Below are 27,398 nucleotides of genomic sequence, written 5' to 3'. Positions count from 1 at the left end.
AGCCCAGGTCCCAGCTGGACCGGCCTCCACTGCCCAGGCCTCAGAGACCTTTGGCCGGCCCTATCGATCTGGGCTCCTGGGCAGGGAGTTGGGTTAACGCACGGACGCCATGAGGGCTCTGCTGCTCCTGGGGTCCCTGCTTGTGCACCTGGAGTCGACGCTTTCGGTGAGAGCCTTGGGGGTCTGTTGCACAGTTGTGGCCTTTGCCCATGACCCGTGAGTCCAGGCGACGGGGAGGCTTGTGCGGGAAGGCGAGGCTGGCCCAGAAGGCCCAGGCGGAGGAGATAGACAACCAGTGCTGGTGGATAGGAGGGCAGAGCCTGTGCCTCCGGGGGATATGGAGACTTGAGAAGACCATGAGAGGAGGAGGGAAGGGTCCAGGCAGTGGGGGGAAATCTCTGCACTTCTGGGCTGTGAGAGGAAGCTGGGGACTGGCATGGCATCTGGAGCAGGTGATGTCTTTGTAGGCAAATCCCCTGCCTTCTTCTCTCCCATGCAGGCTCCACCTTGGAAAGCCCCCAAGGAGCACAAGGTCAAGGTGGATGAGCACACAGTGGGTAAGTAGCCTGGCTCCTCCTCCTGGGTACCCGAGTATGACGAGGGGCGTGCAGTCTTGGGGCAGCCTCGGGCCCTTGGAGTGAGGGCAGGGAGGCTGGGCACGCTTTTTTTTTTTTTTTTTTAATAAAACAGCTTTATTGAGCTATAATTCACATAGCATACAATTTATCCATTTAAAGTGTATAAATCAATAGCATTTGGTATAAAAGAGTGTTTTCTTAGGCCTCCCAGAGCATCTCTGAAATGCTTCCCATTACATCCACTGACCATACCTAGATGGAAAAGTGGCTGAGAAGTATAGCCTCTTAAAAGAAAACATATCCTTGGGTTTACAAAGGAGTGAGGAAAGAAAAAATAAGGGACAAAATAAAGAAATTAAAAAAAAAAAAAGAAAAGAAAACGCAGGCTGGGCACAGTGGCTCCTGCCTATAATCCTACCACTTCAGGAGGCCGAGGCAGGAAGATCGCTTGAGGCCAGGAATTTGAGACCAGTGAGGCTGGGCACTCTTTACGCTCATCTACAGAGCGGTTCTGGCTAGATTTCAGACCTGAGTGCCTACTATGTGCCAGGTCTTGTGCCCATGGGCGCCGGTGACCCAGAGTGATAGTGAGCCGTGTGCTCCTTGCGGGCAGGGCTCAGGCTGAGTCTGAGTGCCCAAGAACCTGACTTGGAGCAGATGCTTGGGGTATGTGCTGCTGGCTCCTGCCGGTCTTCCTCGGTCTCCCCAGCTCTTCCCCTTCTTTTCCTTTCCTCGATGCATCTCGTGGGCATCAGCCATGCCACACAGAGCCCAGGGCCCTGGGTGCACAGGGAAGGGTCAAGAGCAGGTCTCTGGAGTGCAAATGCCTCTGAATTCTAGCTTCATTGCTTAGGAGCTGGGTGACTCTGGGCGAGTGATTCGACTCCTCCAAGCTTAAATTTCCCCATCTGTAAAACCAGGCTGGTAATAGTAAACTTCTTAGGATTGTTGAGAAGGAGAACTGAGCTGTTAATCCATGTTAGACACTCGGCCCAGAGCCTGTGTGTGGTAAATGTTTTAAAATGCTTTAAACAGGCCGGGCGAGGTGGCTCACGCCTGTAATCCTAGCTCTCTGGGAGGCCGAGGCGGGAGGATCGCTCAAGGTCAGGAGTTTGAAACCAGCCTGAGCAAGAGCGAGACCCCGTCTCTACTAAAAATAGAAAGAAATTAATTGGCCAACTAATATATATATGTAGAAAAAATTAGCCGGGCATGGCGGCGCATGCCTGCAGTCCCAGCTACTCAGGAGGCTGAGGCAGGAGGATCGCTTGAGCCCAGGAGTTTGAGGTTGCTGTGAGCTAGGCTGACGCCATGGCACTCACTCTAGCCAGGGCAACAGAGTGAGACTCTGTCTCTAAATAAATAAATAAATAAATAAAATGCTTTAAACATATTAGCTTCTATTATCAAGCCCCCTTCTAGACGAGGGGTGCCTGCCACCCCCCTTCCTCAAGTCCTGCCATAGCTCCCCATTGACTTCATTCTTCCAGGAACTAAATATGTGGCTAGAGCATGCAGGGTGCCAGGGCCTGAGATCTAGATGGACCCTGCTCTGGGGGGCCCTTGGCATAACACTGAGGCCCAGCACAATCCAAGCCTGGACTCCCTCAGCCTCCTCCCCTCACCCCACACCCAGCCTCTCGCCTGACCCAACCCATGCCCTAGCCTTGCCCAGTCACTTACCTGGGGCCCCTCCTCTGTGCGTCCCCTTTGCATCTCAAAGGTCCCTCTCAGATCCCTCTATCTCCCTTTACTGTCCTGGCCCTGGTTCAGCCCATGCCAAGTGCCACTATGCCTTTTATTTTATTTATTTATTTATTTATTTATTTATTTATTTATTTATTTATTTATTTATTTTTTGAGACAGAGTCTCACTCTGTTGTCCAGGCTAGAGTGAGTGCCGTGGCGTCAGCCTAGCTCACAGCAACCTCCAACTCCTGGGCTCAAGCAATCCTCCTGCCTCAGCCTTCCAAGTAGCTGGGACTACAGGCATGCACCACCATGCCCGGCTAAGTTTTTCTATATATCTTAGTTGGCCAATTAATTTCTTTCTATTTATAGTAGAGACGGGGTCTTGCTCTTTCTCAGGCTAGTCTCTAACTCCTGACCTTGAGCAATCCGCCCTCCTCGGCCTCCCAAAGTGCTAGGATTACAGGCGTGAGCCACCGAGCCCGGCCCACTATGCCTTTTAACATCAAAATCGCTGCAAATTATTATTGAGTGCCTACTACGTGCTAAAGTGTTTTACAGGCTGTACATGTCGTTAAGCGTCCCAACATTCCTCTGAAGTAGATACAGGCAATTCTCATTATTTGCAGTAGTTGTGTTCTATAAAGTCACGGTGAACATTGAATTTGCAAATACTGTTAGGTTCCCATGAGCCTCTTGGTCACATTTGCATCAGCCATCAGTACATAACCTTATTTTGTGTGGTTCCGTCTAAAGACATCTTGTTTAATATATACGTTGTTGATTTGCTAACGTCAACCTCACGGCCAACAGCACTGTAACTCCTGCCCAAACAAAGCTTGTGTGACGCATTCTCTCCGTAACGTACATCCCAGCCCTCCTGCACTTAGGGACACTGGCCAGCTCTTCAGCAGTAGGCTCGGAGGCCCATTTCCAACAGCAAAACCACCATCAAAAAACACAAAATGTGAAAAACGTTACACTAAATAGAGTATGAAAAGCACACTTGTTTGCAATATGCAAGCTGAAACAAGAAGCAGCAGATCGTCACCTTGTTGGACCTTAGCTGGGAATGTGCAAATTTTTCATGGTTCTGTGCATGCCCCCAATGACCCTGAAAGCATCGTACTGATTTGAGGTTACAAATAAGTTTTGGCAAGTGGGCACGTCCTCAAGTATGGAATTGGTGAGTGATGGAGATCAACTGTACTATTATTATTCTCATTTTATAGATGAGGAAACCAAGGCTCGGAGTGGTTAAGTGACTGCAATCTTCAACAAGTATTTATTAAGCACCTACTTTGTGGCAAGCGCTCTTCCAGGTCTTGGGGTTGCAGAATTGCCTAGCTAGCAGGTGGTGGGGTCAGGAGCCTGCTCCAGCTGTCTGACTCCCCAATTTCTTAAGCAGGACACTGTCTTGAGTGCACAATGATCTTTTTGAGGGTCTGTCCTTTCTCCAGTCAGACCCTGAGGGGCGGTGCCAGGGCAGTTGGGCATGGAGACGTCCTCAGGGAATGTTTTGTCCCTGCAGTTGTCACTGTCACTGGGGAGCCCTGCCACTTCCCCTTCCAGTACCACCGGCGCCTGCACCATAAATGCATCCACAAAGGCCAGCCAGGCCCCCGGCCCTGGTAAGACTACCCAGTAGGGATTGGGGCATGGGCTTGGGAGAGATGGATTGTGCCCATCCCTTTATCCAAGGAACTCTTCTTGGAGAGAGGGGGCTCGAGCGGGCCAGGCCCCTGGACAGAGCCAGGGAGCCTCATGTCTTTCTGCAGGTGTGCTACCACCCCTAACTTTGATCAGGACCAGCGATGGGCGTACTGCCTAGAGCCCAAGAACGTGAAAGGTGCTGCACACAGCCTCTGGGGGGCCCAGGGCCCTCTCTTCCCCCCAGTTACTTCCTGGTTACCATCAGTCCCCGCACACCTGGGATTCTGGGCCCAGTCCCTTCCCTCCCCCCACCATACCCTCTAGAAGCCCAAAGGGAGAGTTCTGGGAGGGGGTGGCCCCATTTAGCACATGGGCAAACTAAGACATGGAAACTTGGAGTACCAGGGTCACAAGTCAGGTGGGATCAGGTAGGGACTTGGCCCCATCTGTCTGACTCAGACTCCCTACTCTTCCTCCCCACGGTGTCCATCTCAGACCACTGCAGCAAACACAGCCCCTGCCAGAAGGGAGGGACCTGTGTGAACACGCTGACCGGCCCGCACTGCCTCTGCCCAGAGCACCTCACCGGGAGGCACTGCCAGAGAGGTGAGGAGGTGCTAAGGGTTGGGGAAGGGGTGCTGGGGACAGCGGTCACCCTGGACCTAGGGAAGTGGTCCCCAGATCCCTGGAGACTTGGCAAGGTCCAGGGCTCTCCTGAGACCACTGGCCATCTTTGTCCCCAGAAAAGTGTTTTGAGCCTCAACTTCTCCAGTTCTTCCACGAGGACGAGATGTGGTACAGAGTGGAGCCGCCGGGCGTGGCCAAATGCCGGTGCAGAGGTCCGGATGCCCACTGCAAGCCGGTGGCCAGCCGGGGTGAGCGCGGCGTCGGCTGGGAACTGGCCAGGGAGGAGGGCTGAAGGTCAGAGCGGGGCAGGGGGGCAGGTGGAGCGTTGGTGGGAGTGGAGCTCCCCGCGGAGTCTTTAGGCTCAGCGCGCTGTTCTCCCAGCCTGCCGCGCCAACCCGTGCCTCAACCGGGGCCGCTGCCTAGAGGCGGAGGGCCTCCGCCTGTGCCAGTGCCCCGAGGGCTACGCCGGGCCCTTCTGCGACGTGGGTGAGTGAGGGTCCCAGGGGAGGCAGAGGGCCAGCCGCCACGCGGGAAGTGCTCGCCACGAAGGGGAAGGCGGCGGGCCGAGCGGCCTGGGAGCCCTGCGCTGGCTGCAGGGAGCCTCCTCTCTCCCCAGACACCGAGGCGCGCTGCCGCGACGGTCGCGGGCTCAGCTACCGCGGCATGGCCCAGACCACGCTCTCGGGAGCGCCGTGCCAGCCGTGGGCCTCCGAGACCACCTACCGGAACGTGACTGCCGAGCAAGCGCTGAAGTGGGGACTGGGCGGCCACCCCTTTTGCCGGTGCGCAAAACCGGGTGGGGCGGGCAGGCGCGTGCCCTCCGCCCGGCCGCGCTCTGGGGCTCCGGCGCTCTCATCTGCGCCCCCCTTGCGGTTACAGGAACCCGGACAATGACACCCGCCCATGGTGCTTTGTGTGGAGCGGCGACCGGTTGAGCTGGGAGTATTGCGACCTGGCACGGTGCCAGCCCCCAGTCCAGGCGGCGCCCCCGCTCCGGGTCCCCGCGGGGCGTCAGGACCTGCCCTCGCCCCCGCAGCCCCCGCCCTCGCCCCCGCAGCACCCGCCGTTGTTGCAGAAGCCTCAGCCCACGACCCAGACGCAGCCCCAGTCCCAGACCCCAGGTCGTTAGGAAGAGGCGGGGAGTCAGCGGAGAGGGCGCGGGGCGAGCTCGATTCCAGCCACCGGGCGGTGGGGTTCCCTGTCCTCAGCCTAGGCTCCTCCTACAGCCCTGCTCCCGAAGCTGGAGCAGCGGAGCCCCCCGGCCGGGACCGGCCAGCTCGGCTGCGGAAAGAGGCTCCGGAAGCGGCTGTCCTCGCTGAGCCGCGTCGTCGGCGGACTGGTGGCGCTGCCCGGGGCGCACCCTTACATCGCCGCGCTGTACTGGGGCCAGCGTTTCTGCGCCGGCAGCCTCATTGGGCCCTGCTGGGTGCTGACCGCGGCCCACTGCCTGCAGGACCGGCGAGTACCCACCCGCCCAGCACCCTCCCGGGACCCCAGCTCCCCTCCCCTCCGAGCTCGCGCCCCACCTCCCCCCGCCCCTCCCGAGCTCCCCGGAGCGCAGGAATCTCCCCCCCGCGCCCCCCCCTCCCCAGAGCTCGCAGCGGGAACCGAGCGCGATGCCTGCCCCGCACCCCGCCCGCAGGCCGGCGGCCGAGGAGCTGACGGTGGTACTCGGCCAGGACCGCCACAACCAGAGCTGCAAGCAGTGCCAGACGCTGGCCGTGCGCTCCTACCGCCTGCACGAGGCCTTCTCGCCCGTCAGCTACCAGCACGACCTGGGTGCGTGCGTGCGCCCCCGCGGGGGAGGGGACGCAGGCTGGGAAGGGCTCGGGCCGGCGTCCCTGCCTCACGCGGCTCTCTGCCCGGCTAGCTCTGCTGCGCCTGCAAGAGAGTGCGGACGGCAGCTGCGCGCTCCCGTCGGACTACGTCCAGCCGGTGTGCTTGCCCAGCGGCGCCGCCCCGCAGGCCGAGCTCCAGGCCGCGCTCTGCCAGGTGGCCGGCTGGGGCCACCAGTTCGAGGGTAGGCACAGCAGCGGGGGCCGGGGAGACCTTTAGCCACCGGGGGAGGCCGCAGAAGCCCCGGCTTTGGAATCCTCCAGGGTGGCTCCAGGAGAGGCCGCGCGCGCGGACACCATGGGTTGTGAGAACGTGTAGGGCCCTTGTCTCCACGGTCTGCTCCTCCCGAGGCCTGGGATTCACTGCTGGGCCCCCAGTCTCTGGGGGTGCAGGGAGAACCGCAGTTTCCCTTGGCTCCCTCTGGGCGCTGGCCTGCAAGGGCTGACTGGGATAGCGGCCCGCGCTCGAGCAGCCCGCGGGCTCTTTGGGAGCCAGGTTCTGAGACACCTGGCGGGAGGTGAGAGTGGGGCTCCCGCTTCCGCCCCGCCTAGCGGAACGCGGCCACTCCCTCTCTCGGGCTTGCTGGAGAGCAAGGACACGCGTGGGTCTGGAAGCGCCTGGCGCGGCCTCGACGGCACATTGCCCGGGCGGCGAGCGTCCGCGCCGTCGGGAGGGTTGTGAGCAAGGTGCTCCCGGTTCGCAGGGGCGGAGGAATATTCCAGCTTCCTGCAAGAGGCGCAGGTGCCCTTCATCTCCCTGGAGCGCTGCTCAGCCCCCGACGTGCACGGGGCCGCCGTCCTCCCTGGCATGCTCTGTGCCGGCTTCCTCGAGGGCGGCACCGATGCGTGCCAGGTGAGGCCTTAGCTCGGGCTGGCGTCCTCCCCCAAGCTTGCCAGGCACAGACCCCAGGCCGAGGACAAGGAGCCGCGTGTTTCCCACCCAGGGTGACTCTGGAGGCCCGCTGGTGTGTGAGGACGAGGCCGCTGAGCAACGGCTCACTCTGCGAGGCATCGTCAGCTGGGGCTCCGGCTGTGGTGACCGCAACAAGCCAGGCGTCTACACCGACGTGGCAAACTACCTGGCTTGGATCCAAGAGCACACCGCTTCCTGATTGTCCAGGGACTCGTCTTATCCCCCTCGGTAATTCCAGAATGGGATAGTGACCAGGGTGATCATGGACGGCAAAAATTGTGTCCCATTCCATCCCCCCCCCCACCGCCACCGAGCCACCAGCCTGGCACCAGGCACAGCCCAGAAACTCAATAAAGCGCTTTGATAATACTGAGAGGCTGCCCGCTGCCCTCTAGCGTGCGTAAGGAAAGGAAACCCTGTCTCAAAAAACAAACTAAAAATGCCGAGAGAGCTCTTCGTGGGCCCTGTCGGGAAATGCCAAGACAGAAGCTGGCACAACAGCTTCTCAGCTCTCAGAGAACAAGATCTACTCGATCGCAACATGCAAGATGCAGATTCCTGTCCAGCTAAAGTTTACGTACGGAGGCTCGCTGTAAGCAGCACTGTGCAAGGTGACTCCCCATATTATTTTTCACAAGAAATTCACACGTAAGTTTACAGAGCAACAGTTCTCAGTCTTGACTATACCTTGGGATCACCTAGAGAGCTTTTTGAGCCTATGTATGCCCAAGACCCGCCTCAGGCCAATTAAACCAGTTATCTCTAGGAATGGGGCGTGGGTCCTGGTATGTTTTTTAAACTCCCCAGATAATTCCAAGTGCATCCAAGGTTGAGAGATGCATAGTTAGAAATGCTTAACATGGAAACAGTGGTATGGGCCCTGAAGGCTGGTGACTTGGAACACCAGCGACCCCATCCCAAAGGCACTAGGCCAGTGGGTCTCAAAGTCCCAGGGAGCTTGCTAGACAATACAGATTCTTGGGCTAGACCTCATACTACTAAAACAGCAAGTCTAGCAGCAATCTGTTTAACAGCCCAGATTTCAGCGGGTTCTAATGCGCTCTAACTTTGGAGAACTACAGTCTGGGGTTGAACGGTTCCCTTACAGGTGGAGGGGTCCAGCTGTCCAGACATGGCATCTTTTTGTTCTTAACACATCTTTTTTTTTTTTTTTTTTGAGAGAGTGTCTCACTCTGTTAGATGGGCTAGAGTGAGTGCCGTGGCGTCAGCCTAGCTCACAGCAACCTCCAACTCCTGGGCTCAAGCGATCCTCCTGCCTCAGCCTCCCGAATAGCTGGGACTACAGGCATGTGCCACCATGCCTGGCTAATTTTTTCTATACATATTAGTTGGCCAATTAGTTTTTCTTTCTATTTATAGTAGAGAGGGGGGTCTCGCTCTTGCTCAGGCTGGTTTTGAACTCCTGACCTCGAGCAATCTGCCCGCCTCGGCCTCCCAGACTGCTAGGATTACAGGTGTGAGCACTTTTTTTTTTTTTTTTTTTTGAGACAGTGTCTCACTCTGTTACCTGGGCTAGAGTTGAGTGTCGTGGTGTCAGCCTAGCTCACAGCAACCTCAAACTCCTGGGTTCAAGCAGTCCTCCTGCCTCAGCCTTCCGAGTAGCTGGGATTACAGGCATGCGCCACCGTGCCCGGCTAATTTTTTCTATATATTTTTAGTTGGCCAATTAATTTCTTCTATTTTTAGTAGAGACGGGGTCTCCCTCTTGCTCAGGCTGGTTTTGAACTCCTGACCTTGAGCGATCCTCTGGCCTTGGCCTCCCAGAGTGCTAGGATTACTGGTGTGAGCCACCATGCCTGGCTCTTAACCCATCTTTTTAATGGTCCATTTCAGTTTCTTTTCTTTTTTTTTTTCTTTTTTTTGAGACAGAGTCTCACTATGTTGTCCTGAGTAGAGTGCCATGGTGTCAACCTATAGCTCACAGCAACCTCAAACTCAAGTGATCCTCCTGCCTCAGCCTCCCGAGTAGCTGGGACTACAGGCATGCGCCACCATGCCCAGCTAATTTTTTTCTTATTTTAGTTGTCCAGCTAATTTCTTTCTGTTTTTAGCAGAGACAGGGTCTGGCTCTTGCTGAGCCTGGAACTCCTGAGCTCAAGCGATGACGCTGCAGCCTCGGCCTCCCGGAGTGCCGGGATTACAGGGGGGGGGGGGCCACCGCACCCGGCCTTAAATTGGTTTTGGAGGACCTGATAATTCTCTCCTACGGCCTGACGTTGGAACTTCTGCAGGCGTGCCCCGCGAACGTCCCCGCGTTCTCCAGCCTAGGCGGCTCTGTGTCGTGGGCGCGTCGCGTCACAGCCCCGCCCCTGCGCACGCGGTGGTAGCCCCGCAGGCGCGGCCAGCTGCGGGACACCCGTTCGCAGCAGCAGCGCCAGGCCGAGGGCGCACGCACCCCGAGCGGGATGGGCGACTGGAAAGGCTACATCAGCGCGGTGCTGCGGGACCAGCGAATCGACGACGTGGCCATCGTGGGCCACGCGGACAACCGCTGCGTGTGGGCGTCGCGGCCCGGCGGGCTGCTGGCGGCCATCTCGCCGCAGGAGGTGGGCGTGCTCACCGGGCCGGACCGGCGCACCTTCCTGCAGGCCGGCCTGAGCGTGGCGGGCCGCCGCTGCTGCGTCATCCGCGACCACCTGCTGGCCGAGGGCGACGGCGTGCTGGACGCGCGCACCAAGGGGCTGGACGGGCGCGCCGTCTGCGTGGGCCACTCGCCGCGCGCGCTGCTCGTGCTCATGGGCCGGCGCGGCGTGCACGGCGGCGTCCTCAACAAGACGGTGCACGAGCTGATCCGCGGGCTGCGCACGCAGGGCGCCTAGCGCAGCCCCGGGGCCGCCCGGGGGCAGGCGGCGGGAATAAAAAGCGCGACTTGGATGCGCCTGGCTAGTCCTCCGGTCTCGCGCGGGCAGTGGTAAATGAGGAGCCTGGTTTATGGGAAGGGCTTTGCGGAAGGGTGACGCGGTGGGGGCGCGATTGTGAGGACAGAGGCTGCGCAGCCTGGCGATGGCCAGCCTCTGCCCGGCTTGCTGGTCCTAGGCGCCCTGCCAGGGTCCTGGGGACTCTGCGGTGGCGAGGGAGAGCCCAAGGGCGGGGCCTGCTCAAACTCCCGCAGGCCTTAGCGTCCTTTCTCTCACGTTTGGGCAGGACCAACAGTAAAGAGAGCCCCTCGCCGTCCTGCTAGCGCCTCTCCAGGCGCACAGCAGCCGGAGCCTGTGGGGTCAGGGAGTCAGGCTGGAGTCCGGTGTGTCCCTTACCCGGCTCCACTCGGCGGGGGAGGCACTGGCTAGGGGTGTGAGTGGGCAACAGGGTGCAGCCGCCAGCTGGGAGAACAGCTCTGGGGCTCCCAGGCCCCTGCAACTGCCCTCAACGTACCTCAGGGGGGCCCACTGTGAGGGCACCTGTCCGAGATGGTCACAGCCCGGGCTGGAGCCCTACTACCTGCCTTTGCCTTCCTGCTGCCTTGGGGCCCGCAGGCTCCAAAGGAGCCCCTAGGCTGGAGAGAGGAACTTGGGCTTCCCTACCCTTGACCCTCACTCTGCAGGCCTCAGCTCCGGGGTGCCTTACGGAGGAGGCATGGAAAAGCTTGGGTGGGCTTCAGTGAGTCCTGGCTTACTGCCAAAGGCAGAGGGTAAACATGGGAGGGAGTGTGTCTTGTCCCTGCCCCTATGTCGTGGGGCCCAGGGCACGGCCTCTCTTGCTCACCTGCACTCTCCCTGTGCCCGGCCCAGTGGCCCTAACACACCCCACCTGTCACTCATCCCGGATCCCTGATTTTATCTCTCAGCAAGGGGGAGCAAATGTGTGGCTAAGGTGGGTAAGGGTGGAGGGAGACCAGAGGAGGCCCAGCCTGGTGGGGGTCAGGGGGTGGGGGTGCAGAGAGTCCTCCTTAGTAGTAGGGGTGGCCACTTGCCTAGGAAGGGCTTCTGGGGAGTTTGAATTGTGGCTGGGCTCACCAAGGCCAGGTAGATTTTGGGGGTGGGGTTGCAGGGCTGGCTTCCCCCAGAGTGTGTGTGGCCAGCGGGGGCTGCTGCTGCAGCAGGTCTTTGAGGGGCGGCAGTGCTGCCGGCCCCAAGCCTTGCTCTTGCCAACGGAGAGCAAAAAGACTTCCAAATGCATGAGGAGAGTTTAATTCCTTTTTTTTTTCATCAGGCAGTGTTGGGAAGGGGCTGTGGTGGTGCTGCTGAAGGCCTGGGTGACGATGAGGAGGTGTCGTGAAGAAAGGAAGGTGGCAGGGAGGTGGCTCAGGCACCTGTGTCTGCACAAGCACACAGCTGCACAGCCACACGCTCAGACCCGCCCCCACTCCTGTGCACGAGGACATGGCACAGGCCTCCACGCACAGGTGCAAAGGGTCCAGAATCCTGCCCCGATACCCTGCACCCTGCACACAGCCTCCCCTAGGTGTGCTTGTGCACAGAGGCTGGCACACCAGTGTACACAAATGCCAGCTTCTACACATGGACGCGTAGACACAGAGACTCACCCTTGCACGTGCCCACGCATGCATGCATGCCCAGACCTCTGTGGACCTGCGTAAGGTCAGACTGGCACCCAGGGTGGCACAGACACATGCTCACACGCCCCCCTCCGCCCTTTTGTCCCGGGCTCCATGGGCAGGCCCTCCCTGCTCCAGGCAGCGGTGTGGACCTAGAGGTAGGTGGCACTGTGGCGGGCAGGCAGTGCCAGGCGGGGGGAGGGCGTGGCAGGGGGCAGCTCCTCCAGAAAGACCCTGGCGGGCAGCGACGGCGAGCGGGGCTCGGGCCTGGCATAGCACAAGGTGGCACGGGTGATGAGGCGGTCCAGGGGCTGCAGGGAGTGCATCCAGCGGGGCAGGAAGTCCCACGTCTGCAGCCACTTGGGCAGGCGCGAGGGGCTCCGGCTCTGCAGGACACTGACAAGCACCACGAAGGCCAGCAGGGCCCCAAAGGGGGTGCCCACGCCCACCATGGCCTGCCAGCCGGCCATGGAGATGCCGAACACCAGCGAGGGCAGCAGCAGGAAGCACACGAGGAGGTAGAGGACGGCAAACCAGCGGTACTTGGCGGTGCGTTTGCCCAGCGCCTTGGCCATGCGGATGGGCAGGCGCGTGCAGGGCACTGGGTACCACAGAAGGATGCCCGAGATGTTGAAGAAGAAGTGGCAGAGGGCAATCTGCAGGGGAGGGACGGAGGGGCTGAGGTGGGCATGGGCCTCGAGCCCCTGAGTCAGGCCAGCAGGGGTGGTGGGTGCTGGGGCCCAGCCTGGTCTGGGCAGCAGGAAAATTGCCAGTTAGGGCTAATTTGCCCCCAGATCACCCTAGGGGGGGGGCTGTGCTAGTTGTTAAAATATTGAAATATTTCTGGACCAGTTGGTAAATAACTGCCGCCCTGAGCTCTCCACGTTCCCCGTGGACTCCTGTCTCGGGAGTGGCCACGGCTGAAGGCTGCTGCCAGGCTCCGCACAGCAGCTCTGCCCTCTTGCTTGGCCAGTGCCCCGGCCTGTCAGCTCCTCCCTAGCTCCTAGAACCACCCCCCTTTGCTGTCTGCCCCCACCCCGCTCCACTCATCCTTGGTCCTTGGACTGGGCCAGGCCCCTCTTAAACACCCCTTCCGCGTGGAGCGCCTCCACGCCGCGTTTGCCCGTGTGTGGGCACCGCCTCCCTGCCGGACGCTGAGGCCTGAGGCTGGTATCAGGTCTGCTTGCCCACAGTGGTCTCCATAGAGCATGGCGGGTTGCCCTTGGTAGACAGCCAACAGATGTCTGTGACGTGTTGTCACCCCCTTGGTCAGGCCCCACGTGCCAGTCCCAGCCCCTTCCCGCGCCAGGCAGGGCTGGGCTCCCGGACGCACCTGGAACGAGCTGGACAGCTTCTCCCTGGGGCTGGCCAGCGCGGCCAGGATGGCGGTGGTGGTGGTGCCAATGTTGGAGCCCAGCGTGAGGGGGTAGGCCCGCTCGATGCTGATCACGCCCAGGCCTGGGGGACAGAGGGACAGGACGTTCGCCTCCCTGGCTACCTCCTTCGGCCCTTTCCTTGCCAGCTTTGCCCCGGCCCAACCCCACCCGCCCCTGCTCACCGATGAGCGGGGTGATGGCCGAGGTGAACACAGAGCTGCTCTGGACCACAAAGGTCATGCCGGCGCCCACCACCATGGCGAAGTAGCCCGTGGCCCAGGTGAAGGGGGCAGGAAAGTCTGCAAGGAAACCCCGTCCCGGCGGGCCTGGGTCAGCGGGGGTGTTGGGAGAGCAGGGCTCCTTGGGGAGGGGACCCTTAGATGCAGTTTCCCACCAGGACCTCGCCAGCCCCCTGCTCAACCGCAGTGGCTTCCGCTGCCCTCTTTGACCTTGGACGAAAGCCTTCTGTCGCTGGTCCCACCAGGCTACTGTGCCTTTGCTCTGGCCGCTCCCTCTGCCTGGGGCAGCCTGCGAGGCACCTACGTGTTCATTCCCAGCCTCAGGGTGGCTGTCACTGGAAAGCCCTCCCTGGCCCCCAGCCCTCGGCAGGACTTCGTTTTTCCCTTCCCTGAGCTTCCCCAGTCCGTGGATGTGCCCCTTGTGCCAGCATTTGTCATGACGCCTGTCCCGGTGCCTGCCAGTGTCCCAGAAGCCCAAAGTGGAGTTGAAGATGAAAAGCAGATGTTGTCACTCCCCTGCCCCAAGCCCTCCGAGCTTCTCCATCACCCTCTAAAACGTCAGGCTCTGAGCAGAGCCTGGAGGCCCCAAGCCCTGGCCGCATCCCTGTCCCCTTGCTGGTGCCACCTTTCTGGGCCGCACACCTGCCTGTGAGCCTTTGCACTGGCTGCTCCCAACACCCACCCACCCGGAATGCTCTTCGTCCACGTCTCAGCTCCTCCTCCTCAGAGGGGCCTCTGCCCCCTCTTCCACACTCTACCTTTGCTGTCCCCTTGGCAATTGCCTCTCTTCCTCTGAATTGTTCCCCCTGCTGGGCTGTGAGCCCCTGAGAGCAGGATCGCCTCTATCTGCGTGGCCTCTGTGTGTGTCCCTGGCACTTGGCACACAGCAAGCACTTAATGACGACTTGTTGACTAAATCCCATACGGCCTCTGAGCGGCTCCGCCTGCTACAGTCCAGCCACGGCCGGGGGCAGCCCCAGGTCTGCCAGCCCCTCAGCGGCTTCAGAAATCACCTTCTTTGTTCACAAGGGGAAACTGAGGCCACATCAAGGCAGTGGCAGGGCATAGCGGGATCTGGAAGGGCCCATCCTGGGCCCTGCCCCATCCCGCGCCTGCCCGGCCACTGTGCGTAGCTCACCGGTGTTGATAACCTTCTGGATGACCTTGGCCACCGGGCCCTTGAGCAGGGAGTTGAGCGTCTTGACGAGGAGGATGAGGCAGGTGCACAGGAGCACCAGGGAGCCGGCCAGCAGGATGAGCCCCACGGCCAGGTCGGGCAGCCCCGTGTCCACGAAGAGGTGGTTGCCTGCAAGCGGGTGGTGTCAGCTGCTGAGGGCTGCCCTGCACCTGGCTCCCAGGCCCCCCTCAGGCTCCTCCAGCCCCAACACCAGGGCCGGGCCCAAGCCCGGGAGCTGGGCTGTTTGACAGCCGTCCTTCCTGGGGCTGGACGTAGCGCTGGCTGGGTGGGGGATGGCCCAGCCGCCACCAGGCTCTGCCCCCTGCCATGCGGGACACCTCCCATGGTGCAGCACTTACATTTCTCCATGGTGGCATTACCAAGGGTCCAGCTGGTGTTGGCTTCTAGCCTGGACGTGGAGGTGGGAGCCTAGATTAAGAGGAAGGTGACTCAGTTAATTTAGGAAAATGGAGCCTTGGGTGGGAGCTGCAATGGGTTAAGGGAGGGATGGCAGAGATGGAGATGGGCCTCCTGGCTCTGTGGCCGTGGACAGGCCATGGTAGCCCTCTGCGTACCCCGCCCCTCACTCCCTTGACCTGGTTCTCCCCAGGGCCACGCCCAATAGCTTCTTCTCAGCGTCCAATGCCCCTGAGTGGCATTGGATGCTGCTGACCTAGGTTGTCTTTGAAGACTCTCCTCCCCGTCTTTTATAACTGGTCACTGCCTTGGTGCCCCTTCCCCCAGGCTCCTGGCCCCAGCCCCTTGCCTGAGCCCGAGCTCCATCCTCCTCTTGCTCCGTTCCTCAACCAGAGGGGATCAGGTGGGGGTCGGGCCCTCACCCCCTTCCCCTCCCTACTGTCAGTGGAGTCAGGGGGCTCCCCAGGGAGACCCTGCAATTCGGAGGGCCACAGGGCTTGGCAAGTCCCCTAAGGAGGAGGCGGGGCGAGTGTGTGCAGTGCCCATGGGGCCGCAGCTACTCAGCTCCCGGCCACGGTCAGTATCCAGGCACACGGCCCAGCATGGCCAAATCGCCCAATTCTAGGAGAGGAACCACAACTGTGAAGTCTTCGATAAAATGTCCCAATCTGTCCATGTTGGCAACCGCTCTGAGACACGCTTTGCAATTCAGTGAAGGCCAGCAGAAGTGTCCCGTCTGGCCTGTAGACCATGAGACTGTGGCCTTGTTGGGTTAAGCGGTAGTTATTTTTTAAAATTGCAATCCAGGGCCCCTTACCGTTCGTTCTCCCGGGACCTGAGCAACCGCCCAGCAGTGACAGGAGAAAGCAGGTCGGGCTTGGGTGGGGAGAAGCCCAGGGAACGAGCCTCAGAAAGGAGCAGGGACTCCCAGGACCCCCGCTCACTCAGCAGGGGCTGCCAGACCTGCCAGACCCGCAGCAAAGCACAGGAGCTACAGCTACTCCCAGTTTCCACGTTCTGCCTCTCCTGGGAGCTGGCCTGGCCCTCGCCCCACTCCCACTTCCCCCGGGAGCTCCACGTCCCAGACCCCGCTGACCTCTTCCAGTGCTGAGGGTGGGACTCAGGTAGGGTGTTGGCTCTTTGGTGTTTGTAGCTCCTTTAGGTTTTGTTTTGTTTTTCTGAGACAGTGTCTCACTGTGTTGCCTGGGCTAGAGTGCCATGGCGTCAGCCTAGCTCACAGCAACCTCAGACTCCTGGGTTAAAGCAATCCTCCTGCCTCAGCCTCCCAAGTAGCTGGGACTACAGGCATGTGCCACCATGCTTGGCTAATGTTTTCTATATATATTTAGTTGGCCAATTAATTTCTATTTTTAGTGGAGATGGGTCTTTCTCTTGCTCAGGCTGGTCTTGAACTGCTGACCTTGAGCGATCCTCCCGCCTCGGCCTCCCAGAGTGCTAGGACCACAGGCGTGAGCCACCACTCCTGGCCTAGGTTTTGTTCTAAATTGTGCATCATTTTATTGTTTTTATTTTTTTTGAGACAGAGTCTCACTATGTTGCCCAGGCTAGAATGAGTCCCATGGCATCAGCCTAGCTCACAGCAACCTCAAACTCCTGGGCTCAAGCAATCCTCCTGCCTCAGCCTCCCACGTAGCTGGGACTATAGGCATGCACCACCATGCCCGGCTAATTTTTTGTATATATATTAGTTAGCCAATTAGTTTCTTTCTATTTATAGTAGAGACGAGGTCTCGCTCTTGCTCAGGCTGGTTTCGAACTCCTGACCTCGGGCAATCTGACCGCCTCGGCCTCACAGAGTGCTAGGATTACAGGCATGAGCCACCGCGCCCGGCCTGTGCATCATTTTAAAAATGCCTGATAGAGGTAAGAACTGTTTGTGGCATCTGGTTTTAACATCGGGGATTATTTTAGCAGCATGTGCCCTCCGGAGGGGGCAACGTGCTCGTCTGCGTTCCCAGTTCACCCTCAGCACCTTGCAGCCCCATCGAGCCTGGGCCTGAACTGCAGGCCAACAAGCCAGGAAAAGCTAGCCTCTGATGGGCCTAGACCAGAAAACCAAGTGGGGAGAGCAATGATAACTACCATGCTGATAAGAGAGACCCAGGTGTTTGCTATCAGGCAGGTCTGAGTTCAAATCCTGCTTCTTATACCGCCTACCCTGGGGTAAGCCATGCCGCCTCTGAAGCAGGCTAGGAAAAGCACGCTGTGAAGTGGCAGGAGAAAGAGTTTGAGAAGTGCTTGCCGCAGGGCTTGCCCATGACAAGCCTCAGTAAACTGGGTCTGCGAATAAAGAACAGACCCTGCCTCTCCCTGGGCGGGTTCAGGGTCGCATGGTGGAAACTGTGTGTGTGCTTGACTCCCTAGGTCAGGCCCAGCGGCTCCTCGGATGCCCTCGTCGGGGAGGAGCCTGGTGGCCCTTTCTGGGCCACCCCGGCCTGAAGCCCTGGGAAGCAGATCACCCTGAGATGAGTGGGGGCCTGGCAAACCTGTGCCCATTGAGCTCCCAGGGGACTCGGACCTGGGGGAGGCTGGAGGAGAATGAGGAACTTTGCTGGGGTCCCCAGCTTAAGGTAGGCAGATAGAGCAGGGCAAGACTAGGGGCTAAGACCTCAGGGGGGAGGTTGTAAACTTGACCTTCCTGTCGGGGTCATGTGCCCTGGCTGAGTGCACAGGGGAACCCAGAGCCCTAAAGCACAGGAGAGAGGAGTGTGGAGGCAGCAGGAGGGGCAGAGAGGGGTCAACGGCAAAGCCAGGCAGAGGGAGGGACCGGAGGGGCGGGAGCAGGCCCTGGGGCTTTCCTGTAGGGCAGCTGGGGAAGGCAGCCGCTGCTGCAGCCCGGATGCTCTGGGGCATATTCCCAGGGCATGCCCGTCTCTGCCTGGGCCTGGGCTGGGGTTGGGGAGTGGGAGGGGGTGGCAGAGGGTGGAGTCTGTGGGAAGAACAGGAAGAATGGACCTCTTGGACGGCGCTGGGCACACCCCAGCGGAGCCATTTCCAGCTGGAACAACGCAATCTCTCCGGGACTTCATGGGGCATGAAGTCCACAATGCTGTGGGCCTTTCCCCAGGGCCAGCTGGAAGCAGGTTGGAGGAGAGGGTTGGCATTTAAGTGCCTGCAGGGACACCCCAAATTAAGGAGGCACTTCTGGGAGCTGAAGGCGGCCAGGTGACTGACTAAGCGCAGAATGTGTGCCTGGCGGCGGTTTCCCGTGCAGAGGAAGGTGAGCTAGGCAGGGCCCCCGTTCTGGAAGCAGACGGAGAGCACTGTGCTGGCAGCGCCATCTGTTGGTGGAGAGGAGAACTCCTCCTGAGGGCGACACTGCCCGCCACCCCCATGGAGGGGCTGGGGGGGGGCCGTGGTCACCTGGCGGCATTCAGGCCTGATGGACGGAATGGGAAATGGACATAGATGTGGGACGCAGGACTGGTGTCCGCGAGAGGCAGCCCCAAGACGAGAGTCAGGATTCCACCAGGATTTGCGTCCTACCTCAACTACCTGGGAATCCAGTGCCCCTGTCCGAGGCTCAGTGTCCCCATCTGTAAAGTGGGGACGGCATCATCCTGACTTCTCAGGTTGCAAGTCCTCCAAACATGCTTGCTTAAGCCAGGCAGGTGTGGCCGAAAATCCGCAGTGTGACCACGTAAGAAGGGAATTCCCAGGCCCGTGTCAGGCCCTGGGGGTGTCAAGGAGTGTTTGGACTCTGGAAGTGCCTCTGGTTTTCCCCTCCCCGTCTGGAGAGCCTCAGACTCTCAGTCTCTCCTTGGGGCCGCAGGCTCCCTGGAGACCGGTCTGGAGCGTCTGGGGTGAACGCTGGAGACGGAACCGGTTGGAAGAGAACACAGGGAGGCTCCAGGGCCAAAGGACAGACTCGAGCCTGGGGTGAAGGAGCCACCGGGACGGGACGGGTCGCAAGAGCAAGCACTTCCACTGCATAGGAGTACATTCCCCCGGGGGACAGTCCCAGGGAAAGGGGGGAGCAGGGAGCTCAGATCCCACCAGCAGCCTCTCTCCCATCCAAGGAAATCCAGCTCCACCACTGCTGTTGAGGAAGGGGTGTCCTGGTAAAGGGGAGCAGGAGCCGGTGCTTAGGCAGCTCCCCTGGCAGCTGCCGCCGTGGAGAAAGGCGAGCTTAGGTGGGTTTCTCTACCTAACCGAGCTCCGGGGTCCTCCTGCGTGAAATGGGGCCCTCGTGGCCGCCCTGCCCACACCGGGAGGGGATGATGCTGGGTGGGGGTGTGTGTGCTGCAAGCTGGGCCTGCCTGAGGCTGCGGCCGGTGGACAGCGGGGACCTCAGGAAGCAGGATTGGAGCTCTTATCCCACAGCTTGTCTTCTGTGGAGATCAGAGTGTGTGATTCCTCTCTCTTCCAGATTTTGCTGTGAGGCAGAGAGGCTTGTGGGGCTTCAGAGAGCTCAGAGAGTGCCCAGAGAGCTCCGGAGAAGGCGGCTGATGTATTACAGAGGTCAGGGAGCCAGCATGAAAGCTGCCTGCAGGGCCCTTTGATGCCGGGCTGCCTCCAGCACTCGGAGGGCTGAGCTGGAGCCACTTCAGGTGCAAAGGAGTGTCGCAGGGAGAGGGAAATGAGTGTTTTCTGCTCGCACCAGGATAAAATCTAGTAACGTTGAGGCAGAAGGGGGCGGGCAGGGCTTGTGCGCGTGCTGCGGGCTTTGGCTTCCCTTACGTCCTGCTCTGAGTGGAGTTACATCTCACATGTGCTCGCAAGCAGAAGCAAATACGGCCGACGACGGTCTTGATGAAGCATGTTCCTGTTTATGGCTGAGCGAGAAAGTGTGCTAATCGCCCTGGCAGAAAGGCTGCTCCACGGAGTGTCCAGCCGATCCAGACAGGTCTTCCAGGCGTCGGAAGTAGCAGAAGCAGTGCAGAAGGGCAAGGGACTCCCACTGGGGCAGTCTCCAGGAAAGGGAGCCCCAGTGCCAGCACGAGTGGCTGCGGTGTTCCTGAGGAGTTCTCCAACTAGCCCACCTGTCCCTTCCTATTCATCCTGCCTTCCTGGGTATCCTTGTAGCTCTCTCTCTCTCTCTGCCCCCTCCCCACATTGCCTGGGCCCCAAACCATGGCAGAGCTGAGTCACTAACCAACCCCCCCCAGCCCCCCTGGGCACTCAGGCCCTGACACAGAAGACAAGCTCTGGAAAGTGTTTTAGCCCCTCCGAGCCTGTGTCCCTACCTGTGAAACCAGAGGGCTGAGTTAGATCAGTGGTTCTCAAACCTGACCGTGGGGCACACCTGGAGATTGGTCGAAGTCTAACAGGCTCCCAGGAGGTACTGATGCGGCTGGTCCCAGACTGCACTCTGAGTGTACCACTGGGCACACCAGTTACAGGCCGACTCTAATCGACCGGTGAAGTCTCCCTGCCGCGGTGTGTGAGGTCGGGAGGGCCACTGCATTGCGATGGAAGAGCCGCGCATCTGCCCTCCCCCGGCTAAATGATCTTCAAGGTCTATCTGGAGCATTTCGAAGAGACCATGGAGCCCACAGTCTGGGGAGGGAGGCCTGGCCTGGGACTCACCGCCGTAGGGTCTGGCTGGCACCAGATGCGGATGAGGCTGTGGTTCCTCAGGGACTCGTCCCCAGTGGCGATGCCGGCGATCACAGACTTGTCCAGCTGTGGGCAGGGTGCGGGTGGGGCAGTGAGTGAGGGAGGGGGCCCCTTACGACCCAGCCAGCCCCCCCACCCCCAGGCCCTGCCACCACCTGGATGATGAGCCTTGTGAAGGGCTCCGTGATGATTTTGAGCAAGTCGGGAGCGTCGCGCCCACCACGGATGTTGAAGGAGGCCACCACGAGGCCAGTGACGTGGTGCAGGTAGCCGGTGGCAGCCTCCAGGGGCAGCAGCACCAGAACTGACAGCCAGTTAAAGCAGTCGTGCACCGTGGCGCCCGCAAAGGCCCTGGGCAGGAAGCCACGTGGCAAGGCAGGCCAGAGCCAGGCTGCAGTCACGCTGGGCTGCTGGCGCCCAGGCTGCCCGCCCCTCCCCCCGTGCTCAGCCCCCACCCCCGAGCCCCCTCACCGCCGGAAGTCAGTCCTGTCCCCTGCCTGCATCAGGGCCACGATGGTGTTGGTGACGGAGGTGCCGATGTTGGAGCCCATGATGATGGGGATGGCAGAGCCCACCTCCAGCACTGGGAGAAGAGAGGACTCTGCACCCACCTGGGTGGAGGCCACCCGTGGGGCTCCTGCCCCCCAACAGCCCCGCCAGGCCCACTACCCACGTCCGGCCCCCGGCGGCCGCTCCTGCTGTGCTGCTGACGCTGCCCAGCCTGGTGTCGCAGGTCCACGTGGGCACGCGCTGGCATTTGCGTGCGTGTGCACACATGTGACTAGATGTACGCGCACTGCCCGTGGTGTGCACGTGTGAACGTGTGCGTGCGCGTGCGTGGGCGTGCATCATGAGGGCTCGTGTGTCCCGTGTGCAAACACAGACCTGTGCTTGCGGGCACACTCGCGCTCACGTGGTGGGAGGGTGAGTGTCAGGTGTCCGCCTGGCTCGGCTACGGTGACCCACACCCACAATCTGTGGGCTTCGTGCAGGAGATTATCCTCAGTAACCTGAGTGGGCCTCCTGAGCAGAACCGAAGCTTCCCTCCGTTCTGGTCAAAGGTAGGTTAGAAAAGAAAAGAACTGGCCGGGTGCGGTGGCTCACGCCTGTAGCCCTAACACCCCGGGAGGCCGAGGTGGGAGGATCACTCGAGGTCAGGCGTTTGAGACCAGCACAACCAAGAGCAAGACCCTGTCTCTACTAAAAAAAATAGAGAGAAATTATCTGGACAACTAAAAATATATATAAAAAATGAGCCGGAGGCCGGGCGCAGTGGCTCACGCCTATAATCCTAGCACTCTGGCAGGCTGAGGCGGGCAGATTGCTCGAGGTCAGGAGTTCGAGACCAGCCTGAGCAAGAGCGAGACCCCCATCTCTACTATAAATAGAAAGAAATTAATTGGCCAACTAATATATATAGAAAAAACTAGCCAGGCATGGTGGTGCATGCCTGTAGTCCCAGCTACTGGGGAGGCTGAGGCAGGAGTATCCCTTGAGCCCAGGAGTTTGAGGTTGCTGTGAGCTAGGCTGACGCCACGGCACTCACTCTAGCCTGGGCAACAAGTGAGACTCTGTCTCAAAAAAAAAAAAAAAATGAGCCGGGCATGGTGGCGCATGCCTGTAGTCCCAGCTACTAAGGAGGCTGAGGCGGGAGGATCGCTTGAGCTTGGGAGTTTGAGGTTGCTGTGAGCTAGGCTGACTCCATGGCACGCTAGCCCTGGCAACAAAGCGAGACTCTGTCCCCAAAAGCAAGAAAAGAACTGAGGCTTCCCTGAAGGAGGAGAACTCCACCCGTGGACAGCAGCGTGGACTCCAGCCGCCTTCCTGCGTTCCAGCCCTGCCCAGCCAGCTGGACCCACGGTCGGGCATGCCAGTTCCTTGCAATAGCTCATATATGTAGGCTACAGGTGTGGCTTCCCTGGCTCGCTTCCCTGACCGACACAGGTGTGACGAGTGGCCACTCATGGGCAAACCTTCCTGGGGCTGTGCTCCCCTCCCCCACTCGCCACCCTTCCAGCTCCCAGGGCCCCCCTCATGCTGAGACTCTTGGCCATGCTTCAGGGCACAGAGCGGGAGGACGGAGGCCTGCCCTTTGCCCTCAGCCCCCGTCCCCACTGCTACCCCCGATGCCACCAGTGCTGCCCAGCGCCACCCGCCGAGGCTCCTTCCCAGCCCCCCGGGGGGGGGGGCCCACTCACAGCCAGAGGAGACCATGCTGACGACGATGGACGTGGAGGTGCTGGAGCTCTGCACTAGCACGGTCACCAGGATCCCCACCACCAGCCCCGCCACCGGGTTGGACAGGATGGCATTGTCCTTGAAGATGTCGCCGGCCACCTTCCCTGGGGAGCATGAGCCAGTGTTGCCCGAGGCCCCTCAGGAACCCCTCCCCGGGCCCCTCCACCTGGCCCTACCTCCAGCCAGCTGGAAGGCCGAGCTGAGCACGTCCAGGGAGCAGACGAAGAGGTAGAGGAAGGCGAGCATCAGGGGCACCTTGAGCAGCGTGGCGCCAGCCCCCCGCAGCAGCTTCCGGATCAGCCCCGGCTCTGGAGTGTGGGCCGGCCATGAGCACAGCGGGCAGGAGCTGGGGCGGGGACTGCCGGCGCCCCCGCTGCCCGCCCGCCGCCCAGGCCCACCTGGCTTCTGCTCCTCCTCCAGGGCCAGCTTGGCAGGCAGCGGGTCGCGGAGCTCCGGGGCCTCCCCACAGGGGCAGCCGTGCTCGGCGAGGGCCACGGGGCCCAGGCTGGGAAAGGCATAGGCAGAGGTCCCTGGGATCCTGTGCAGGACTGGGGAGGGGGGCTCGTCAGCAGGCCCAGAGGCTGGGAAAGGGGCCTCATGGCGCCTCTATAACAGCCAGCAGTGCCACGAGGGTGCAAGCAGGTCCAGTGCATGGGAGCGGCACTCACCCGGCGGGCTGGGCACGTAGGCAAAGGCGGCCCCTCGCATCACGTGGCCCCTGTGGACGGGGAGCGGGGACATGGCGGGGCTCCCCAGCCCCTCTCCGTAGGACATCATCCTGGGCACCCGCCGCGAGGCCTGCGGGTCAGGGGTTGCGGCAACGCTGAATCGCAACTGCTGCCCTGCACATGCACCCTGCACCCACACTGGCTCAGGGGCACAGCCCCCGTGCTGCATGACCCCACACACGCCCAGCAAAGCACACCCTGCAACCTCGCCCCCCAACACCCGCCCCCCAAGGCACACGCGCAGGTGCCCCGTGCAGATCTGGGCATTCGGCCGTTCACGCATTCGTTCAGCAAGCATCACTGGCTCCCACTGCGTCCCAGGCTCTGGGCTGCAGGCTGGGATGCAGTGGTGATTAAAGGCAGGCACGGCTCTTGCCTTCAGGCGGGGAGGCAGATGGAAACGAAATAACCCCCGAAATAGATGGAAGGTGGCGACGGGGGTCAGCTCACAATGGCAGATGGAAGTGCCACCAGAGTGCCCGGTGGCGGGGCGGGGGCTCTCGGGGCAAGGAAGAGAGACTCAGGCGGAGATGCACCTCGAGGAGGGTTAACTCTGCGGAGAGGCGAGAGCCACGGCCCCCAGGGTCTGAGGAGCCCACCCTGGGCCGGGGGGGACCGGGAACACGGGTGTGGCCAGGGCTGGCCGTGCAGGAGGAGGTTTGTCTCCCTGAGGCAGAGAGAAGCCACGGACACCTGCCTGCTCGTGGGACCGACTGGGCACACACTGGTGGTGGGGGCGTTCTCTGGCCTGGATCCCAAATCCCGGGGTTCCCTCACAATAAACTTTCCCCACCCACCCCCTTGCACAGCCTCTCTCCCTTCTGTGAAGGAGGCTCACACCACCCGGCCTTGCTTCAGGCCCCTGACTCCCCTGGGGTCCTCGGCTGTCCCGGTCGGCTCGGCACCCTCCCCACTCGTTCTCCCAGGGGGCCTTGGGGTGGAGGACTGTGCAGGGCCAGTTCCAAGCTCTGGAAGAGCATGAGTCTTCCCACTCTGGGGAGGGAGCCAGCGGGCGGGAAGGGGGCAGGAGGGGGACGGGAGCAGATCGGACAGGGGCTGAGGGGCTGGGGTGACAGGCCGTTTCCCACGCAGAGCTGGGGTGGGGTAGGGGTGCGGGGACGCTGAGCTCACCTTGGGGTCCTGCGTTCCAGCTTCTGCTCAGTGACCAAGGGAAGACTTCAGGGCCCTGAGGAGGAGCCCGGGACCCACTTCTTTATACCCCTGGGTCAAGGGCAAAGTCCCTAGAACCCTAGCCGCCCTCCCTCTGTTCCCCATGAACCTCACCCCTGAGATTCCTCCCAGTTAATTGCTAATCGTCAGCTCCACAGGGGGGTCTGCGCTCAGGCTCCCAGCAGACATTCGGCCTGACTATGACCCAGCAAGGGCATGGTGACACTCCCTGCGTCCAGGGAGAGACCCTGATGCTACCCAGGCACCTTGCTCCCAGGGTCCCAAAAGAGTCTGTGGCTCTGTCCCCTTCCGCTCATTCCTGGCTTGACAGGACTCCCTGGGGAGCCACCTAGACACCCTGCATCCTTGCCATGCATCTGGGCGTATGGGGTCTGTCTGGGGATTTGAGCCCAGGGCCCCGGGAGCGGTGAGGGAGGAAAGATCAGAGGGACACTCAGAGGGCTGCAGAGAGTTGAACGGTGGTAGGTCTCCAGTGCCCGAGCACGGGTCCAGGACGTGCGTCTGAGAGAATGTGAAGCCACTGGGCAGACCGGGAAGGGCCTGATCTGCATTTTAGGACGGTCCCTCTGGAGCGAGGTCAGGATGCACCAAAGGGAGTGAGTCTGGAAGCAGAGAGGCCAGATAAGAGGCATGAAATGGGCCGGGCGTGGTGGCTCACGCCTGTAATCCTAGCACTCTGGGAGGCCGAGGCGGGCAGATTGCTCGAGGTCAGGAGTTCAAAACCAGCCTGAGCAAGAGCGAGACCCCATCTCTACTAAAAATAGAAAGAAATTAATTGGCCAACTAATATATATAGAAAAAATTAGCCGGGCATGGTGGCGCATGCCTGTAGTCCCAGCTACTCGGGAGGCCGAGGCAGGAGGATTGCTTGAGCCCAGGAGTTTGAGGTTGCTGTGAGCTAGGCTGACACCATGGCACTCTAGCCTGGGCAACAGAGTGAGACTCTGGCTCAAAAAAAAAAAAAAAAAAAAAAAAAGAGGCATGAAATGGTCCAGGTGAGAGATGCTGAGTCTGAGCTAAGATAGGAACAGAAAGGGGTGGAGAGGAGGGGAGGCAGCCCAGGGATACTCCAGTCTGGAACTGGTGATGGGGAGGGAGGGGGTGGGGAGGGAGAGGAGATATGGGACTGTTGTGTCCCTGTATTGGGAGGGTGGTGATGGTACAAGGCCTGTGCAGAATTTCTAAAACCCAGAGAGGAGTCTTAGAGAGGCTTTGGGAAGCTTGTTTCCCTTTCGTGGGACTATGGAGCCTGGGCTGGGGCCCAGGTTCATAGAGAGATGAGAAGGGAGCTTTTGGAAGGGGTTGAAGATTTGATCAGATCCAGCAGTGGTGGGTTGCGTTCAAACTCTAGCTTGAGCCACTGAGTAATCTGCCTGGAACCACCAACCCATCCATCCATCTGGTTTATCCCCCCCTCCGTACCCCCACCCACCCATCCGTCTGACCAGCCAGCAGCCTCCGTCAGTCCACACTGGTGGAGTTCCAACTTTACACTGGGCCAAGACTGGCAAGGCCAGTCTGGGATTCTAGGCATGTCACCTCAGTCCCCCGGGCCCTGGCCTCTTCACTTATAAAACGGCAATTAATTAGCAATGCTGTTTCAGTGAGTTGTAGGGTTCCGTGAGACAGATGACCCTATCTCAGTGCCTGGAACGGAGCCCCTCGGCGTGGTGCTCTCCCCACAGGCCTGCTCATGTCCTCTGCACCGGGTCTCCAGGACGGCTGGAGTGCCCCAGCCAGGGACTGCCCCAGCCCCTGTTGGCTGGCCTCGTCTCGGGTTGGCACCTCCTGCTGGCTCACCAGCTGTCCTTCGATCGCTCGGGGTCCCCCGAGCTGCAGCGCCACCAACATCTGACACATTTCCGGTGACACTGTCTTTTTTCCATCAAGGAAAATGGACATATCTGCACAGTCCCCTCTACTCGGACACAGGCTCCTAATCAATACTGGGTTCATCGCCTGGGCCCCGCAGCACCCCACTGACTCTCTGCCCAAGTGGCTGTGAGCAGGGAACACGCCTAGCCGGGTTTGGATCCCAGCTCCACCGCAGCTGGCCTTGTCAGTTTAGGCCCTGACCCCACTGTGGGGACAGGAAGGAGAGGCAGAGGTGCTGCTGGCATTGGTTTTGGGGACAGTGACCATAAGACCTGGTTTGCAGGGCCGAGCCCTGGCCTATGGCTGCAGCCCCAGAGTCCCGTGTCACTCTGAAAGGTGTCCTGGCTCAGACAATAAGCCACATGCAGCCGACTCTCGAACAAGCCGGGTTTGAGCTGCACAGGTCCACTTGCACAGCGATGTTCTTCTGCCTTCTGCCACCCCTGACCCACCTCTTCCTCCTCCTCCTCAGCCAGCGGGCTGTGAAGACGGGGAGGATGAGAACTTCATGGTGATCAACTTGTGTGTAACAGATAGTAAACATATTTTCTCTTCCTTATTTTCCTTTCTTTCTTTTTTTCTTTTATTTATTCATTGTTTGTTGCCCAGGCTAGAGTGAGTGCCGTGGCATCAGCCTAGCTCACAGCAACCTCAAACTCCTGGGCTCAAGGGATCCTCCTGCCTCAGCCTCCCAGTAGCCTGGACTACAGGCATGTGCCACCATGCCCGGCTAATTTTTTCTATATGTATTAGTTGGCCAATTAAT

At 60.3% G+C, this 27,398-nt stretch overlaps 3 protein-coding genes across 3 annotated transcripts; 2 read left to right on the top strand and 1 right to left on the bottom strand.

Annotated features, from left to right (window-relative positions):
• The first annotated feature begins 41 nt into the window (after window positions 1-41).
• On the top strand, window positions 42-7,668 carry F12 (coagulation factor XII). The gene is made up of 14 exons (XM_020284841.2): window positions 42-166; window positions 500-557; window positions 3,799-3,898; window positions 4,046-4,116; window positions 4,416-4,526; window positions 4,664-4,795; window positions 4,929-5,033; window positions 5,164-5,329; window positions 5,427-5,668; window positions 5,774-6,005; window positions 6,190-6,326; window positions 6,418-6,567; window positions 7,087-7,235; window positions 7,327-7,668. The coding sequence occupies exons 1-14, from the start codon at window positions 110-112 to the stop codon at window positions 7,492-7,494; spliced, it is 1,878 nt and encodes a 625-aa protein (XP_020140430.1). The 5' UTR covers window positions 42-109; the 3' UTR covers window positions 7,495-7,668.
• Window positions 7,669-7,777: 109 nt separating this feature from the next.
• On the top strand, window positions 7,778-10,195 carry PFN3 (profilin 3). The gene is made up of 2 exons (XM_012787288.2): window positions 7,778-7,906; window positions 9,368-10,195. Exon 2 carries the CDS (start codon window positions 9,722-9,724, stop codon window positions 10,133-10,135), a length of 414 nt encoding a protein of 137 aa, XP_012642742.1. The 5' UTR covers window positions 7,778-7,906; window positions 9,368-9,721; the 3' UTR covers window positions 10,136-10,195.
• Window positions 10,196-11,427: 1,232 nt separating this feature from the next.
• On the bottom strand, window positions 11,428-24,768 carry SLC34A1 (solute carrier family 34 member 1). Its single transcript, XM_012787332.2, has 13 exons — window positions 24,698-24,768; window positions 23,507-23,636; window positions 23,237-23,386; window positions 23,015-23,146; window positions 22,799-22,942; window positions 21,072-21,183; window positions 20,756-20,951; window positions 20,571-20,666; window positions 14,963-15,032; window positions 14,565-14,732; window positions 13,370-13,486; window positions 13,145-13,269; window positions 11,428-12,467 (listed from the first exon to the last, which is right to left on the bottom strand). The coding sequence occupies exons 2-13, from the start codon at window positions 23,613-23,615 to the stop codon at window positions 11,964-11,966; spliced, it is 1,923 nt and encodes a 640-aa protein (XP_012642786.2). The 5' UTR covers window positions 23,616-23,636; window positions 24,698-24,768; the 3' UTR covers window positions 11,428-11,963.
• Window positions 24,769-27,398: the final 2,630 nt, after the last annotated feature.

Source organism: Microcebus murinus, chromosome 28, assembly GCF_040939455.1.
Source record: "Microcebus murinus isolate Inina chromosome 28, M.murinus_Inina_mat1.0, whole genome shotgun sequence".
Classification (NCBI taxonomy): Eukaryota; Metazoa; Chordata; class Mammalia; order Primates; family Cheirogaleidae; genus Microcebus; species Microcebus murinus.
The sequence above is the reverse complement of the archived record's forward strand: the minus strand, read 5'-3'. Positions and strand labels throughout refer to the sequence as shown.

What these genes read in the sequence shown, in the direction of transcription:
- F12 (XM_020284841.2), top strand. Translation starts at nt 110, where the DNA reads ATGAGGGCTCTGCTGCTCCTGGGGTCCCTGCTTGTGCACCTGGAGTCG. An exon ending in CAAGCCGGTGGCCAGCCGGG is followed by an intron (nt 4,796 to 4,928) that starts GTGAGCGCGGCG and finishes CTGTTCTCCCAG; the next exon opens with CCTGCCGCGCCAACCCGTGC. An exon ending in GCCCACTGCCTGCAGGACCG is followed by an intron (nt 6,006 to 6,189) that starts GCGAGTACCCAC and finishes CCCCGCCCGCAG; the next exon opens with GCCGGCGGCCGAGGAGCTGA.
- PFN3 (XM_012787288.2), top strand. Translation starts at nt 9,722, where the DNA reads ATGGGCGACTGGAAAGGCTACATCAGCGCGGTGCTGCGGGACCAGCGA.
- SLC34A1 (XM_012787332.2), bottom strand. Translation starts at nt 23,615, where the DNA reads ATGATGTCCTACGGAGAGGGGCTGGGGAGCCCCGCCATGTCCCCGCTC. An exon ending in CTACGTGCCCAGCCCGCCGG is followed by an intron (nt 23,387 to 23,506) that starts GTGAGTGCCGCT and finishes CCCCCTCCCCAG; the next exon opens with TCCTGCACAGGATCCCAGGG. An exon ending in AGCTGTCCAGCTCGTTCCAG is followed by an intron (nt 12,468 to 13,144) that starts GTGCGTCCGGGA and finishes CCTCCCCTGCAG; the next exon opens with ATTGCCCTCTGCCACTTCTT.